General features: G+C 36.6%; 2 protein-coding genes across 2 annotated transcripts; both read left to right on the forward strand.

Moving 5' to 3' along the window:
• Positions 1 to 2062: 2062 nt before the first annotated feature.
• LOC113767380 (dentin sialophosphoprotein) lies at positions 2063 to 13920 on the forward strand. The gene is made up of 12 exons (XM_027311448.1): positions 2063 to 2543; positions 5440 to 5666; positions 5768 to 5835; positions 7287 to 7346; positions 7525 to 7874; positions 8083 to 8151; positions 8228 to 8316; positions 9639 to 11825; positions 11932 to 12009; positions 12127 to 12238; positions 13088 to 13138; positions 13248 to 13920. Exons 1-12 carry the CDS (start codon positions 2136 to 2138, stop codon positions 13296 to 13298), a joined length of 3750 nt encoding a protein of 1249 aa, XP_027167249.1. The 5' UTR covers positions 2063 to 2135; the 3' UTR covers positions 13299 to 13920.
• Positions 13921 to 14870: 950 nt separating this feature from the next.
• LOC113768180 (40S ribosomal protein S15a-5-like) lies at positions 14871 to 17578 on the forward strand. The gene is made up of 3 exons (XM_027312437.1): positions 14871 to 15187; positions 15913 to 16073; positions 17107 to 17578. Exons 1-3 carry the CDS (start codon positions 15058 to 15060, stop codon positions 17203 to 17205), a joined length of 390 nt encoding a protein of 129 aa, XP_027168238.1. The 5' UTR covers positions 14871 to 15057; the 3' UTR covers positions 17206 to 17578.
• Positions 17579 to 19118: the final 1540 nt, after the last annotated feature.

Consider the following 19118-nt stretch of genomic DNA (forward strand, 5'->3'; position numbering starts at 1 on the left):
ATAAATATGCTTGTTTGATTGGCTGGTATAAGCATATCTTTTAGATTTAATAATTGATTTTAATTTTTCCGTTGTTAGATTTAGGATTTAGAATCTTTGATCTGACAAACAACAGATAGTTGGAGATAGAAAATGTGCGGGGAAGGGTAAAAGGTAAAAAAATAAAAATAAACAAAATCGATTCCAATACTTATAAGTTCAAATGACATAGAAATAACATAACTATAGAAAATTAATAAGCAAACATATAGTGATACTATATATTTTTCCCCCTTTAGATTATGTTAGCTCTATCTTGACATGCGTATAAGATAATTTTGCAAATACAATAAATTACTTTTTGTTAATTATACTGTAATCATTTTTCAACTGCGTATGTGTTGGTCTATCTATTGTTTTGGCTTACATGAGACTTGCCAAGGAAAGACTAGTCTATGACAAAAAGTGCATGCTGGTCATTACCAAAAAAAAAAAAAAAAACGGCTAGCAATTAAGAAAATTAGGAAGCACAAAACATTTATGAAATTAGTTGGAATGTAGAAAAACCTCCTATGCATGCTATGTACTTGAAAAGAAAAGGAAATCATATCTATATATTTTTACTATCTTTATTTTCGTCGCATCATAAATCAATCTAAAATAGTAATGAAATAGTAATGGAGCGCGAACATCAAGTAACTACACATGAATATCATGTCAAATTAAAAGGTGCATGCTAGTCATTACAAAAAAAAAAAAACTAGCAATTAAGAAAATCAGAAAGCAATGAACATTTATGAAATTAGTTGAAATGTAGAAAAACCTCCTATGCATACTATGTATTAAAAAAAGGGAGATCATATCTAAATATTTTTACTATCTTTATTTTTATTGCGTCATAAGTCAATCTAAAATAATAATAGAGCTTGAATATCAAGTGACTATGCATGAATATCATGTCAATCTAAAAAAGTGCATGCTAATCATTACCAAAAAAAAAATACTAGCAATTAAGAAAATTAGGAAGCACAAAACATTTATATATTTAGTTGGAATGTAGAAAAGCCTCATTTGCGTACTAAGTATTCAGAAAATGGAGATCATATCTATGTATTTGTACTATTTTTATTTTCATTGCATCATAAGTCAATGTGGAATAGTAACGGGGTATGAATATCAAGTAACTGCACATGAATATCACGTCGATTTAAAAAGCGCATACCAATCATTACAAAACACAAAAAAAAAAATGAAGAAGCTAGCAATAAAGAAAATTAGGAAGCACAAAACATTTATGATGAAATTAGTTGGAACGTAGAAAAGCCTCCTATATGTGCTATGTATTAGAAAAAAGGGAGATCATATCTATATAATTTTACTATCTTTATTTTCATTGCATCATAAATCAATCTGAAATAGTAATGGAATAGTAATGGAGCATGAGTATTAAGTAACTACGCATGAATATCATATCGATCTAAAAATGAAATAAATGCAATTTCCAACTTCTATATTTCTTCTTTTTTTATCTATGCAACTTCCAAGTTATATACACTCTTTTTTTATCTATGGAATTTCACAAAACTTACCTCTGTTATTTCGATGTATTCCTCCTCAAAATTTCCACAAGAGATTTAGTATGTAAACCAGTAAATGTCTTGGCCAGGAACCTTGAAGGTCAATGTTCAATAATCCAAAAGCGCTCCCACCAAACTCGAATACTCGCTCACAGAAGACGACGAGTTCTCCAGAGCAGATTGGCTTACAACTTGCGTATTTCGGTTTACTTTCATCATGTTGTTTGAAAACGGGCATGTGAACATTAAAATATGGTTGATTTCTTCATAAACCCGATTTGTTTCCCAGTATGGATATATTAGTAACAATTTAATCGGTAAACACACTAAGTACTTACTTCATTAGTAATTTAGTAGGCGACGGCTAAAAATTATAGGGAAGGCAGGGATAATTAGAGGGAGAAAGCAAAGAAAACCAAAAAGAATTAAACGAAATTTTTTTTACATCGGCTACCCCTCCCTCCACCGCCATGTTCAATTCACTCGCTCCAATTTGTCTCGTCCTTAATTAAATTTAAGTTAATTGCAGCTGAGAAATAATCTCCATCACCCAGAAGACTAAATTCGAACCCAAGAATAATGTATGGGGGCTCCGGAAAGCTCGGCCGAGGCGGCGGAGGTGGCCGAGGCGGTGGCGCCGGGGCCAAGCGTAATATTCACTCCACTTTCCATCCCCCACCTCTTCACCGCCCACCCTCCGCAGCTGCCCCAGGTGGGCGGCTCTCCATGGGCGGCGCGGGAGCTGGAGCTGGCCCCCGCAACCGGACTGCTTCTGCCTCGGCCGGAGCTGCTGCTGGTGCTGCCTCGTCGTCGTCTGCGTCTGCGTCTGCGGAGGAGTCGTTCAGCCTTGTCACTGGGAACCCTTTGAATTTCGCTATGATTATTCGGCTGGCGCCGGACTTAGTTGAGGAGATCAAGCGAGTGGAATCTCAAGGGAGCGTGGCACGGATCAAATTTGATGCCAATGCTAATAATCCTGCGGGAAATGTGAGTTCCATCATTCAATTCTGGTGCTTTTCGTGCTGGGGTGTCAGCTTTATCATTAGTATTGCTTTATGTTTGCTCTGTATAGTTATTTTTTGAGGGAAATTTGATGGCTTTTAGGTGTTTGGGATTGCGTTATGGGTCTTACTTTGCTGCATTTTCATTTTTAAGTTAATGTATGCTTTTTCTGGTGTCTTTGAGAGCAAGGGTTTTACTGGCTTTATATGGTCTGCATTTTGACTTCATGTAAATATGAAATCTGCTGGGTCGACCTGAGCGTTAAGTTCCCTGCTGGGAGGTGTTTTTTGTTTTTGTTTTTTTTTTGGGGGGTTGGGGGGGGGGGGGGGAAGAGCACATTACCTATATTCCCATTTCATCAACCAAAAGATATATGAAGCTGTGGAGATAATTGATTATCGTAAGCATTACTTGAAGTTAGTGATGCCTTTTAACTCTTTAATTGCCTTTTCTGTTTTAATGGATTATACTTCAAGGGAGGATTGTCGTTCCTGTGAAATCCATAATTTTTGGAAGGATAAGAGAAAGTCAAAATTAAAGAATGCGTGTAGTCTTTGATTGCAAATGTCGTGTTTTTAGATTCATTGGATACATATTTAGTTGGAGATGGTAAAGCTTGATGGGAGGGGGTAGAAATGAATGGTGAAGAAAAGGAAGAAGATGGTGGAATGAAACTGGGTCATGAAATTTTAGTTTTGTCAATGTTCTCAAGAGGTATCTCCTTTGGCTGGTTGTATGCTGAGCAAGATGGAAAATAACTTCACAAGATACTCAAGTTAGATTCCAATTGCATAATTAACTTTCAGGACAGACAAAACAATGACGTTAGAATGTTCAAATTGATGAGTATTACCGTAAATAGGGATGATACTTCCCACACAAAAAACCACTCTGTCATCTACATGGAATTACGTTGTAATAAGTTAATGTAAAATGAGAAGATTACCTTCGGTAGAAACACTGTAGCATCATATTGCTTATAACTAGGGTTCTCGTTTAAGAGCAAGAGGAGTATGTCACATACAGATGCAGAGGCTGAATGTGTTGCCATAAAGTGGGTGAAGACCATTGCTGGAGCAAAATTTAAGTTGTGCATGATTTTATGAGTTAGATTCCAGAATGGAATCACCAATTCTTACAATGACAATTAGTGTGTTCAGTGTATTCCATGCATTTGGGATAAGTGCATTTTATCGTTGCATCATTTCTAGCAAAAGCATGAAACCTTTCAGCCATTTCAATATTCTAGACATCACATTCAGTATGCATGTGGTAACACATTGCAAAAGTTACTCAACTTAAGCAGCCTTTCGGTTATTCAGAATGAGAGTGTCAAAAGCAAGATGAAAATAAAAAACGCTAAAAATGATATAGGAGAATGATGTTAAGCTTCTGATAAAAATAAAAAATGAAAAAAGGAATTGGAGAATTTATGAAAAAGAAAGAAGGGGAGGGAGATATTATACCAATTCCTTTTTTCATAAATTCTCCAATTTCTTTTTTCATAAAGGGAGATATTGTATAATAGCATGCATGCTCATTGTCAATAAGGTTATAAAGCTTTTATTAAGAGAATTCCATGAGCTTGAGCGACGCTGGCGCAATGACATGGTCTTGGGTCTTTCCTTTTTTACGCTTGAATTAGAGTAAGACACTAATATACCATATGCAGCTCAAATGAGACATACAATTCAGTAATTGCACCTTAATGTTGGGTGCCCGTGCAATAGGCGTTGGGTCCTATACATGATTCAAAAGAAATGAGACGCTTTTTCTTTGCTCTAGTAGCATTCCTTGCTTTTGTCTCCAATTAAAAGATATAAGGAGTGGAAATGCTTGGGGCCTAAGACCTTCCTGAAATTGAAGAAGAGATTAAAGATTGAGATTTATGTAGACTACCTAAATGAAATGCTTTCCATGGGCTATCTCTATCTTTTATGTTCTCCAATTAACTGTTTCTCTTCATTTATATTTGTTGATTCATGACAATCTGGGAAGTCCTTTCTTATGTGGGAACAGTGTGATTGGACAAAATGGTTTCGACTTAGTAAACTTCTGAGCTTTCCACGTTTAACTATTTCTCTTGCCAGTAAATGTGACTTGATCTCAATGACTCAGATGATCATTGCAGCAGGCAAGCGTGAATTTGTCCAGTAAAGTAATAAAAATAATGCGTGGTCTATCATTTTCTCCTGTTGTGCATGATTTTGGGTCCATTGGCACTATGACATACATTAGAAGCTCAAGCATTCAGTGCGGCACAGTTGATTCTTCTTCTTCTTTTTATTTTTCCCCTTCTTTTTCAATAGTGCTCCTTACTGTGCACTTGGATGCTAAGTTGCATTCTTCAAGGCACACCAAAAATTTCTATTTATGCTTTTCTCGTCTATTTGCCTAAGAATAAAATTTGGCTGACAACTGTAAGGTCGTGCATATAAATCTGCAATCAGAATACAATTAGGCCAACAAATGTGAAGTCCTGCATATAGATCTGCAATCATTAATTGATTCAAATATGCAAAGTAATTATTTCTTGTCCTACCTCTAACCAAATTGTAACTGATCAAGCAGGTCATAATGGCCTTTTCATTTCTGAAATATTGTCGTTTATCAATCTACCTCTGCAACAGCATATGTGACCAAATTTGTGATTATGATATTTCCATTTCCAAAAGTTGTATTTATTATTTGCCCACTTCTCAATCAATCTAGTGGTACTGGTCTTTCCATATAAGAAAATTGTCTTTTGACTTGTCCTTTGTTTTTCTTATTTACGAGTCATATCAGCATAAGAGTATGTTGGATGTGCCATAAAAATTGATTTTGCATATTGTTTCGACTCGTATCCATTGTTGATTGGAGTAGTCCTTTTCCTCCATAGGTTATAAATGTGGGTGGTAAGGACTTCAGATTTACATGGTCGCGAGAGACAGGAGAACTTTGTGACATATACGAGGAGCGCCAAAGTGGTGAAGATGGTAATGGCTTACTTGTAGAATCAGGGGGTGCTTGGCGAAAGCTTAATGTGCAGCGGGTTTTGGATGAATCAACTAAAAATCATGTTAAAAAGCTTTCAGAGGAAGCCGAACGGAAACTTAAATCGCGCAAGTATGTTGTTTTTGTGTTTGAAGAATTTGTTTACATAGCGTATGTGATCTTTTTTATTAATGTTTTCTCTTCTCCTCCTTTCTGTTATTTTGTGATGGCAGAGCAATTGTTCTAGACCATGGAAATCCTTCTATGAAAAGTCAAATGAAGGCACTAGCTGCTGCTGAGAGTACGTATTCTGTTCATGCTTTATGCTATACCTGTAAGACCATTGGTTTTGAAAAATCCACTGTAGGATAAAATTGGGGTGTGCTATCCTTTTGGCCTATCTACTGTTAAAATTTTTATAAAGTATGTACCCATACATATATTGTTTGCCTTCGTTGCCATTGACATTAGCTGCCTTGAAGATTTGGACTGTGTGAGGTAATAGCATTCTTGAGTCTGTGTTTGTGACTGAAGGATCTTTCACATTTGTTGCTATGAAATGTTGACATGCTTTGTGTACTGCTTGAAGAAAAATGAAAAAATAGTAGCTAATCATTCAGCATTTCCTTGCCTTCCAGTTTCTGGCAAGTATAACTACTTGAAGTTGTTCATTTTCTCGTTCAAATCAGTACTTCTAAAATAACAGGCAGGGGCAATTGGTTATCTCATTAAAATGTGAAAGCCAGATCTAAACTGTGCACAAGGCCGCCCGAAACTGCATTTTGGATGGGAGGAGATAGGTGTTGCACATCATTGTTTCTATGATGTTTGAGGCTGTTTTATTTGTTAATGGAGCAATTTTATTGATGCTTGCTTTGTCTGATAAAATCTTCAAAGATACACTTGTTTCATTTTGGACTTTGTTTAATTTTGCTTTCCTTTTAAAGTAAATGAGAATTAGTATCCTATTATTCCAGTATCTATTGGAAGCTTAGGAACAAGTGGAAGCTGAAGATACAGAGAAACTATGCCATTGTGCTTGTGCCTGTTTTACTCTGTACATTATACAACAAGGTTTTAGGAGAAAAGCAATGAAATTTACAGCATTTTGTGTGAGATACATGTAAAGGAACATGGTGGAAGTATCCATATTGCAAGCGCATAATTAAAAAAAATGAACATGTGAATAGCATGTTTTCTGATATAATTTTTTTTTTCAATTGTAGAGGTTCATGTTTATTTGGTTCCCAATGCAGTATTGGAGTTATGTACATTTAGAAGTCCAATAAAGAATGTTGACTTTGATACCTTTTGTATTATTAGCTTTGCTGGAGAAAAGGGTAATTGTCCAGTGAACTCGATAAAATCTCGAAGGTCATGTGGATTTACGAAGTTATCATTTTAATCAATACGGCCAAAGCAACTTCTTACATCTGTGTTCACATTTTATAACATTGGAATCAAGGAGCAATCCAACCCAGATCCAGGATTCTGTATTTAATTTTGGAAATGTAAATTTGGGACTGGCCTTGGGGAAAGGGATTTTATCTCAAGGTGGAAGTTTTCAACTGTTTTCTTTACCACAAAAACTGCCTTTGGTGTTGGGATTTATTTTAGAATGTGCTCATGAAGTGGGCCCAAAAGAAGGATGTTCTGTTCATTTCAGCAATGTTGTTTTAAATGTGGATCCTATCCTTTGTTACGTATGTGAATTTATGACACGTACACAAATATTTTCATCGTTCCTTCCAGGTAATCCTTGGAGAACAAAAGGAGCTCCTTTCAAGAAGCGGAATGCTGAGCCACCTCCAGGTAATTGGAAGATTGAAATCCATAACTTCATCTGTTAATTTGCTTTCTTTAGTATGAGTTTTTGTAATCGTGCAAAGCACTAAGGCAACCTAGGCTGTCATCAGATTCATTATAAAGATTATTTTGTATTCTTTTCATTTTCTGCTCTGCTATATTGATCTTCCATTTATTGCTATAGGAGGGCCCCCAAAATCTGTTCATAAATCTGGTTTGACTACAACACCACCTTTAAAGAGCAGGCGCCCAGCTTCACCTCCATCCTCTCCACCTGAGCAATCAGGTGCTCCAGGATCTCCATTTGGAAGTGGCAATATTACGAAGGGACATGGAAATGTTGAAGATTTCGGGTCTCTTCAAGCAACGAGTAGAACTGTTAGCTCTGACAATGATGCTACTGGCAAGGTGATTACTAGTGCTGGCAGGGGGAAACCAGCGCAGAAGGGAATAAAAGGGGCTCAACCCTCTGATCTGCGTAGTATGCTGATTTCTCTTCTTAGGGAAAGTCCTTCAAAGGGAATGAGCCTTAAGGTAATCTGCAAATCAGCTTCACTTGTGTTGTCTGGTTTCAGTAATGCTTTCCTTTTCCTTTTGATATTGAATCTAGGTAATTCATTCAAGTTATCCTTTACAATTTACTTCACTGTTGTAAGCCTATCTGCAGTAGAAACAGCTTATTTTACTGGATGCTGTAGATGATGTACTGTTTTGATTTGTATGATTACTTATGATTCATTAGGCCTTAGAGAAAGCCATTGGAGATACAATTCCAAATTCAGTGAGACAGATTGAGCCCATTCTGAAAAAAGTAAGTTGTTGAAAATCCTGATAAGATTATAGATGAGATTAAGGCAGATCCCTTATTGTTGTTTATATTTCACCAGATTGCCACATTTCAAGATTCAGGCAGATATTTCTTAAAACCAGGAGTTGAAATAGAAGGCTTCAAGAAAGCTTCATCTGGTAATCAAAGGTACCTGCTAAATTTGTTATATCTTTTTTCTCTTGAATTTATAAATCTCTCTTATTCCTATGTAGAATGCATGTATTACAAGACCAGCAAATGTACTATTCAAAATCAGAACTCAGCCAATTTATTCTCACCCATCAAGGATATTTAGGAGAAAATTATAACCAACATTTTAGAACTAGGGAGTTGTACTTTTTGTGACTAAACCTTGAAATAAGGCCTAAGCACCTTCATAAGCCATTTTTTCCCTCTTTTGCCCTGTATTCTTTGGAAGGATTTTCTTTATAATTGAAATTGTGCTTAAGCAATTATCTTCTATTTTCTCTAAGCACACAATTGTTTCAGAAAATGTCTGTTGATAACTATTTGGAACTTGTATGCTACATTAGATGTATGGAAATATTATAAGTTCAATTCTCAAGAGACTAACAAGAACGTTAAACGTTACCAAGACTATTTCAGAAAACGTTAAACCATGACAAGTATTTGCTGTATAAATTTGTTTTTTCTAGACTACTGATATAAGACTTCTAGTATTTTTCTTGGGGAAAGATTATGGTTACAAAGGGTTAAATAGGAGAAGGCCTTTCAATTTGAAGTGGTCAGGAATTGGTTGAATTGTTTATCAAAGGCAAGACTTTTTCGTCTTCATAAACCTTCAAAGGATTCATTTGTCCTTTAATGTACTAATATTAGAAGAGTGAAGTATATCTGTGGTTGACCGCTAAGTTTGTGTTTGATAGGTATAAGTTTACCTCTAAAAGAAATAATGTGTAACAACGTGAATGATACTCTATGCTTTGGTCTATAATGCACACCACTAAGAACGGGTGCACTTCTTATTTATGGCTCTTCAGTGCACTTCAAGCTTGGGAGCTTATGTACAAGTATGATTGTGACCTTTATTCATATTGGTAACCTCCCAATAATATATATGAATCCTTGTCCTGGCTCAACATTTCTTTCCTTCCCCAACCCCCAAACCAATTCCTTGCCGCCACATGCATTGATCATAGGCCTGTATTATTAAATAAAAAAAGGAAAGCATGAATTTGTTTGCTAGCATTTCTGTAACTATTTATTGATAGAATATTTTCAAATCAGCCTTGAATGTGAATTTGATACTGCTACTCTCTGCTTATCTCATGCCACTGTGATAACTCTTCGTCAACTGATGTTTCAAGTCCCAGTTTAATGGCTAGTAAGGTCATGCTATCTTGGAATGCTTCCTAATTTCAGAATTCTTCTCAATTTGTATGGTGCATATATCTCTAGAATTAGAAATGCTTTCACAGTTCTTACCTCCTGTTGCATTTCCTCTTCAGTTCCCCTGAAGATAGTTACCATCAATCACCTGCCCAAGATGACCGACAAGCTGCTCCAGACACAAGCTTTCCCTTGAGATCTGATGCCAATGAAATGGATGAACAGGCTGAATTGGATTTTAAGAATGAAGCAGCACATATATCACAAGAAAAAGGTGTATTACATCATTCATATCTTTTTGGGGACAAAAAAGTCTCTGATAATAGTGAAGGGCCTATAGGTAGCTCCAGTGATAGTGGAAGTGATAGTGATAGTGAAAGTGACAGCAGTGATAGTGGAAGTGACAGTAGTAGGAGCCGAAGTAGAAGCCCAGCGGGAAGTGGGACGGGAAGTAGCAGTGACAGTGAAAGTGATGCCTCTACCAACAGCAAGGAGGCATCCGATGAGGATGTGGACATCATGACAAGTGACGATGACAAACAGGCAAAGTATAAATTGCAAGCTTCTGGGCTTGTGTCTTCTAGATCCCCACTTCTGTGGAGGACTTCAGATGTTGAGCCTGATCATATGGGCAGTGATGAGAAGCAAGATGGTCATGTTTCTGATGTAATCGAGATAGAGAAAGATATGCCTGACAATCAACCTGCTGTGGGTATGGCTGCTGCTAGCATTTCAGTTCCTAATAAAGAAGGTCAAAAACCGGTTGAGCAGACCACACCTTCCTTGTACAATCATCATGAGGATCAAGAAAGAGAAGACCATATGGTGAAGATACATAAAGAAACAGGTAATATGTCCAGAGACAGATTTAACCATGGGCAGTCTGATAGTTCTGAGAAGGCATCCAGGGGTAAATACAAGAGGGTTTCAGATGAAAAGGATGTTGAAAATAAGCCTGACCGCAGTAAGAGATTTAAGCCTGGGAACTCACATCAAACAAAAGTCTCTCCATCTAGGACCACTGCCTTTGAGAACAGTTATCAAAATTCATCTCCTGATAGGTCTTTTGAAGAACTTCATAAGGGGCACAATAATCAGATGGCTGACAAAATTAAGAGAGATACTAATAGTGGCTTTGGATCACAAAAAAGCCACATTCATACAAGTTTAGGGAAATCGACTTCAGATTCTGTACAGCCGATTCAAAGATCTGCTGATTCCAGTGCACGTGCAAAACCTTCTGCTTCAGTAGAGAGGCCGGGTAAACATTCCGAGCACTTAGGCCGCAGCATTAAGCACCCTGAGAGATTGCATCCAATGACTGAAGGTGTTCCAGTTCAGAAAGATAAACCTAACAGGGAAATGCAAGACAACTATGGTTCTATTAGTTATAAGGGACCAGGTAAAGTCTCCAAGGAAGATTTGGGAGAAAAGTATACAGCTACTTTTGACTCCCGCCATAGAAAACATGAAGCATCTGGAAGTGTGAAGGATTTTGGATCAATTTTGAACTCCAATCCGGGGTATCCTCTGAAGGATGAAAACATAAGTGCAAGGGACAGATCTGTTGTAAATGGACGACCAAATGCACTTCAAAGAGAGCTCTCAGACTTGGAGCTGGGTGAACTTCGTGAACCATTGCCTGAGGAAACGCCAGGATTCAGAAAGCAACTAGATAGAAAAAGCTCCTTTAAACAATTAGAGAACAAATCATTAAGTTCAGAAAATGGGAACTTAGATTCAAGTAAAGCAAAAGTAGGCAGTAAGATGAATGCTGACTCTAGGAAATCTTCTCCTGTACATACCAATATTCCATTCTTGGGCAGTTCAGAAGGCATATCAAATAGGGGGGTCCATGAAAACTCTGCTGAAGATCTTTTGAGACCTAATCAGAGAGTTGTACAATCTCAACAGAGGCACCAACCCAGAGTTGATTATGCTGATGCTGGAACCCAGCACAATGGAGTGGTGGAGTTGAGTGGCAAAAATAGACAAGGTGAGGTTGGAAGAAGCCTAGATGCTACCCCAGAAGTTCAGGGAAACATTCCAAGTAAAGGATTAGCTTCTGTGTCACAAGAGCATGATGCAAAGCAGGGGGCTGTGCCTCCTTCCAGAAAGGAAAAGAGAAGGCAAAAATCCAGTACAATCCCTGATTTAAATGATAAGCAAAAGGATACTTCTCTAACAGGGAGCAGTGATGGGTGTCAAAAGAGGAGAGAATCTTCTTCAGATGAGAATAGTTGTCCATATTCCAAGTATGAAAAAGATGAACCAGAGCTTAAGGAACCAATAAAAGATGGCTTTCAGTGAGTACTGCTGTTTTCTAGCATTGATAGAAGTTGTTTTTCAGTTGAGTATCAGTTTGCTTGAAATTTGACATTGTGAATCCTGTTGTGCTTATCCCTCTTTTAGGTATAAAGAATATGTGGAGGAGTTTCAGGAGAAGTATGGTATCTACATTTCATTGAACAAGACCGTAGAGTCCTACAGGTAATTTCAACCAATTACTTACATTAGTGGTTTAAACTAGATAATTTCCAGTTAAGTTCTTGTTGTTGGTCTGGAAAGTTTAGTTTTTTTTATCCACATTGTTATTTATATGTCCAGGGAAGAGTTCCTTAAATATGGAAGGGATCTTGAGGCTTCAAAAGACAAGGATATGGACAGATATCATGATGTTGAGCGGCAAATAAAGGAATCTTATCGGCATTGTGGAGAGGTACTTTTGTTGTTGCCTTCCTCATCTGGTGGTTTCTGCTTGTTGGAAAGCTGTGTGTCTTTGTGTTGCCAATGTATTTTCATGATAGAACTAGCACTCCTGAGAACTTCAAACTTTGACAAGATAAGAGTTTTTAAAATTCCGATAGACTTCAGCATTTATGACTAACCCTGCCTGGGTCCTTTCTAAAATAATAATTAGGGAGTCAAATGCTGAACTGGCCTTTGGCCTTAAAGGCCTGCAGAACTGAAGTTTGCATGACCCTCTAGTTGGATGCATAGATATTTTCTTCTGAGGTGAAGTGTCAGCAAGTCAGAAACTGCGTTTGTTGCTTGAAATTTTGATAAATTTCTTTTCCTTTGTTATGTCTAAAAGTGTTGTTTTAATAGTTTTCGATGTTATTTCCTATACTGCTTCCTCCTTCCCCCAGGTTAAAAAAAGAAACAATGATTAATTTATGGTTTATAAAGAATTAGGCAATATCTAGGATGGTTCTGCAAACATTTCCAGAAATGTTATAAAACAAAAATGTTTGGACTTGTTTTGATAGTACTACTTGTAATATCTGTGTATGCCAGACCAAAGCAAAAACTTGTTTTGATGATTCATCTGCAGAAATCATTTTTGTGATTTTATTCTCATTGATTATTATCAGAATTTGTGAAAACATATTGTTAGTCAAGAAGATAAATTAGCTTGTGGTATCATTGTTGTTTTGGTCTCTCCATTTCTCTTTATCATGTGCATGACTAATTTTATATGCTTTCTTAACTTTTTAACTATCATGAAGTTGGACCAATGTTTGTTGAGAAGCTTACTGACTGTCACTTGTATGGATAACAATCACAGAGATTCAAACGGTTGAAGAAAATATTCCTCGTGCTGCATGAAGAATTACAGGTGATTCTTTGACCAAACTTTTTAAATTCTGGTGTGTTGCCTCTACTTAGTTCTTTTATCTCGTTGATCTTGTTTTCCAATGAGTTTCTTCTGTTGTTCTTCCATGCAGCATTTGAAGAAAATGATTCATGAATTCGCTGCTCCATACTTGAAGGATTAACAGTCTAGTTTGTAAGGCTGCATTTTGGAAATTCTGTTCCTTCCATTTATTTGAGGTGGCTTCAACATTGGTAGACCTGCTTTTCGTGGCTGGAGCTTGTGTTGATAATACATATAAGAGTGCATCTGGCTCGGAGTTGCTTCGTGATATTATTCTAGAGAAGCAAAGAGATTCATTTAATAGCAGCCAATAGAGGTGAAGATGGAGTTGCAGGGTCACAACATTGATGGCCATGAGGCTGTGGTGATTAATCCTGATCTGACTTGGCTCACCGGTACCATAATGCAAGATGCATTTCACAGGATTTTGACACCCCAAGGAAAGGGTGAATGTAGATTATTTAGAGTTTGGATGTGTACAGGTGTCATATGGAATTTTCTTTTCGGTAAAAATTTTGTGGACTATTTATTTCTTCGTCCTTTTGGTGACAATTTTTGTGACCTGTTTGGCAACTTTTTGCCGCAGATTAGCTAGAACCCTCCTTCACCTGACCTGTACAGTTTCTATCTCTTTTTTTTTTTTTTTTTTTTGACACCTTTAGCCATGCTTGTTGAAGGTGAAATTCTTGTAGCGTAATTAGCTTTTAAATCTTTATCCTCGTTAGCTGTATTTTTCAGTACAATACTGTTATAATTGGTCCTATAGTAGGAGAAGAGAAGGGAGATGAACCTATCTAATCTAATCTAATCTAATCTATTGAGAGGGGAGCTGACTAACTACTCTCTGCTCCTTTGATTGCCAGTTGGTTGTTAGCTGTATCATGCCAACGAGCTACCAAAAAGATTCTGTCATGTACGTTTTCCTATCTCATAGCCATGGATCAAAAGTTTAATTAGATACGTACATGAATTTCACAAGAGATTTTTTATATTCTTAAAAATAGAGATAAAATATTGTTGTTGTACTTACGTTAGGGTTTAGGGTTTAGTTCTACAAGACTTTTAAATTCTTGTAGAACTATTAAGGCTCGGATAAATTCTTGCATTGGAAACACTTGCGAGGGTGATTGATTCACATAATAAAACTACTACAAGGCTCGGATAAATAAGTGTACAGACCTTCTTTTTAATGTAATAGTAATAAAATGATTGCATCCAAAAACTTATTGGATACCTTTCACGCGATCTTCTTCTTGTATATATATATATAATATAATGCACGAGTCTTGAGTTTAGTGTTAAAAAATTCTTTCATTATTTATTATCCTAATTTTTCTCTTGCATCATATGAACATATCTTATCTTTTATATTCTATGTTTAAACAACTGGTGTTAATCATCTCCCCCACTTTTATCAACTAAAATTAGAATAAAATTGCAAAAAATCATCAATATCTTCATCCATGTTCAGAAAATAAAAAAAAAAATACACTCCAATTTATAAGCCTAGTAAAATTTCAAATAATCACCAATAAATTAATATTTTTTTCTTTATGATTTTATTTTAATGTGGTAAGGTTTTTTTGGTAATGTGCACAACAATGCATGAACCTATCTTGCATTTTAACAAAACGTTGAGGCCCACTGTCCGCTTTAAGCTTGTGAAAGCCCAGTCGCAGTGTCAGGTCCTGCTCTCCATGGACAATCTAGTGTAGGCCCTAACCTTTGTCGCTGAAATGGAAGGGTTTCGAAGACGGAAGGAAGCTTTCCTGGTGGTGGGGTTTTACAGTTCCTAAGCAGTAGTGACATTTTTTTTTTTTTTTTGGGTGCTAGAGATAGATAGATAGAAGAAGAGGGAGTGAGATTTAACAAACTCGAAAATGGGGAGAAGAATTTTGAACGATGCGTTGAGGACAATTGTAAATGCCGAGAAGAGAGGCTTCGCTTCAGCTCAGCTTCAGCCCATCTCCAGTTGCATGGCTTCCTTTCTTCAAATCATGAAATATCGAGGTTAGCTTCCTACAATTTACTTCTGATTTGCCTCGATTTTTTCCTGATTCTGTCCCAATTCAAAATTTTGATTTTTAGCTGCCCATCTTGATGTTGATTGTGATTTTAATTGGGCTTCTTTCATTTCTTTTTCTCTGGTTCGGGATTGGGGAAAAGGCGAGGATGACTCGAATTTGGAGAACTTATTAACCTTGTGTTTGAGCTGTGGTGAACGCGAAATTTTGGAGAATGCTTGATTTTATTTTACGCAGGAAAAATAAAAATCAGAACTTTGAAAGCTTGGTGGTAGTGAGGTAGTAATTCAGGATTAGTGGTTAAGAATGAATGAGTAAATGGGTTTGTAATCATCTTTTGCTATGTGCCTTCAGTTGGATGGTTTAGACGGGAACAGTAACCCTTTTGTTCGAAAAAATATAAGATCTTAAACTAGCAATAGGATTGAGAGGATGCATTAACTAATCGGAACTGAATGGATAGTGTTGTTGGATCTTTCTTAATAATGTATCGGTGCTGTGCTTTTCCCCAAGTAAAATCGTTGATTCGGATTGAGTTTGAATTATGTAATACATCATACGTTGACTGAGAAATGCGATGGAACATTTTGCATTTCAGCCTTTATGCAAGAGTTGTGGTATAAAATCTATTGAATTTATAGTTCATCTGCCACAAATGAGTGGTTGGTGATCTCTTCCTAAGTGCTGTTGACTCCTCCATTTCTTTTTCAGGCTATGTCAAGGATTTCCAAGTACATGATCCCCACAGAGTTGGTAAGATAACTGTTCAGCTGCACGGAAGGATTAATGATTGTCGTGCTCTCACTTATAGGCAAGACATCAATGCACACAACATTCAGAGTTATACCAAACGTCAACTTCCAACACATCAGGTGTGCCCAGGTTCCTTTTATGTTTAGCTGTTTGTTTATCATGCCTTTTACTTGTTTAGAGTCATCCATCTTGAAAACATGAGACCTTTTCTGGGCTTTGATTTTTTCAATTGTACATGGATGCTGAGTAAGTAAACTTAGTACTGATATCTTTGCTGGTCTTCATGTTAGAGAACTTCTATGGTAGTTGGTGTCCTACACGAGCACTTTATCTTTTGTGGTTCTCAAAGTCTGGAATAGTGGTCTATAGCCAATTGATGCCTTCTTGTTGAAGTTTGATGCTATTTACATGTTTCATTTATAGAACTATTTCAAGCTCCTAAAATATGGGCATCCTGGTGCAGCTGTGGATATCGCTTTGTTTTTCAGATCATGTTGGTGTAAATTTTTTAACTTCTGCTTTGGCTTTGAAGCTTTGATTGTTTGAGATGGTTTCATTGGAAGATAAACATGTGATGTTGGGTAAGACGTGACTGAATCCTCTCAGTATAAGAGGAAAGTTGATAACTGGACCTACCTGAATCTAGAAATTGACATGATTGGTGTGTTTGGATTAATGGGCGCCTTGAGGCTGCTGCTACCTTTGTAACGCAGCACAATACGGTAGTTTGCTACTTCTGGTGGTGATAATGGAATAACATTTATATATAACTATGTATCAGCTGCAATTTTATTTGACGCCAATTCTTTCTTGTGACGGTCAACTGTTCTTGTCTGTTTCCAAAAACTCTTAAAGAATAGACTAACCACTAGAGAATATGTTTTCCCTCTGTATTTGGAAAACTGAATCATAAATTTCTAGTTGTGAGGTAAATAAAATGTGAGGGATGCTTGTCATCTGGATGTAGAATTTGTCGTTATGTTCGATATTGGTATTACAGATTTCGGAATGATTACCAGTGAGATCTTTGGTCATGGTACAGAATTGGACTTGTTGAATGTTTTCTTGCCATGTTGGTCCTCATTCTCTTCATATTCCAAGTCCAAACTGTTGGCAAAAGTTGTTGATTTGATCTTTCTTTTCTTGATGCAGTGGGGCTATGTTGTGATTAGCACGCCAAATGGTGTTATGGATCATGAAGAGGCAATTCGACAGAATGTCGGTGGTCAAGTCCTTGGTTATTTTTACTGAATGGTCTGTTGAATGGAAGATTGGAGTTTAGGAGAGCAATTATATTTTCCAATATCATTCTCTCATCCTCTTTTTTTTTTTTTCTTTTTTTTTCGTTGGGGGTGGGGGTGGCGGAGGCGGTGGTGGTGGTTACTGGTTAGCTGTGGAAGCTAACGAAAACTCAACTTGAACTCAGCTCTTCCATGTATTAGTGCTATAACCAAACCTCTTAGTTTCCAACTGTAACTTTTAGGTGATGAGATTGGCCCAATTTTCTGCTTTTTGTCCTTGGAGTCCATGTGTATAGTAAATGTATTTTGATACATGAGAAGCATGGTGGGATTGATCTATGTTGGTCATATGTTCAGATATGCTGATGGTTCGTCTGTTCCCATGATCTGTTATTATTGGCTAAAAGAAAGCCAAATTCTGCAGATACCCTCCCTATATGTTACCTTGTCGACAAACTAGTTATGGGTGGCCGCGGGTTAGTTTTCGCTGCTGGTACGAGCTTTACTCTTATTGCTGTTCTTGTTTGACCACCGATCAGTGCTACGCGATAATTGAATAGGCTCCCCTATAACGAGTGACGCCGATTTGATCAGGGTTAGTCTTGTGCTCTAGCGTCCTTAAAGCTCTATGCTTTTCTCTTGGTAGTTGGTACCTTTGCTAGCCTGTGATAGTAGGTGAAAACTGAAAAGTAACCCGTTTTAGCAAGTCTTTTCTTTTTTCCTTGCATCTTTTAGATAAAAGCTGATTGAAGGAAGATGGTAACTATAATCCTACTTGAATTCTGGTGGTTCTTGGTTTGAAACTATTTAATCGGTTTGGCTAATGGGTACTAATTGGACACTCGATAAAAAGGAGTTTAGATATTAGTTTTTTAGAAGAAGTGTGATGAATTTCAAGAAAGTGTTATGGTTCACGAAATGTCATAAATGTATTTATATGATAATTTAAGTACAATTTAGGTGTTTTTACGCGTGCTCATTGACATTGATACACAAACTTTTATTTAATATCAACGCAACAAATGTTTAACTTACCAAGTTTTGTCAATTCGGTTCTAGACGTGGAAAAATTAATTTGAATAAATTAAGCCAACCTTTACATGAGTTAACAAAGCTTAACAAGAGATAACTCCTTTCCATGTGCCTTTATCTTCATGTGTACTTTTTTTTTAATTTATTTTTGGAAAAGAAGACTTCATAGCAAAACAAAAACATCCTAACATCACAACTAGAAGATGGAAAGGTTGTTGGATCCGAAAGGTTGATGGCCAAGATTTGGCCAAAAAAATATATAAGATTCAGATTTCATTTTATACATCATTTTTCATAACATATGCGTGACTCACAAAATTTTGTTCTATAATCATACGTTGTACAAAATGACTTATATCATGTGCCAAATGCACAAAATCGGTCCGAACGATTTCTCCGTTGACTGTTCTGCCCTTGGTCCGACATAGAAGAAGGTGTCAGAAGACTGAAACGACGAAAAAGGGCAAGAATTAACAAAATTAATTTACCATGATGCCATGCTGGCACAGCATTACATATATGGGAGATGAGTATTATTTTTTATTACTTCAGTCACCTACTTGAATTGGCATTTGTTTATGCCAACGCTCAAAAGCTACGCGTTTCAATCAGCAATAGTTTTACTAATCTGTTTTCAGATTAAAAGGAAACGCCAAACCTCATAATAAAAAGAGGGAAATGAGAGGATTTGAAAGTTGAGCGAACCACCTTGCAATTATGGCCAAATAATCTAAAGAGTTTACTTACAAAAAAAAAAAAAAAAGGTTCAAAATCAAGATATTTTTATGAGAATTTCTAAAATAAAAAAAATGAATCACCATTTAATTTATATCTATCGTATAAATCCTCTGCGGCTTAGAGTACGATTTTTTTAAATTTAAATAAGAAATA

Source organism: Coffea eugenioides, chromosome 4 (assembly GCF_003713205.1).
Source record: "Coffea eugenioides isolate CCC68of chromosome 4, Ceug_1.0, whole genome shotgun sequence".
In the NCBI taxonomy this organism is placed as follows: domain Eukaryota; kingdom Viridiplantae; phylum Streptophyta; class Magnoliopsida; order Gentianales; family Rubiaceae; genus Coffea; species Coffea eugenioides.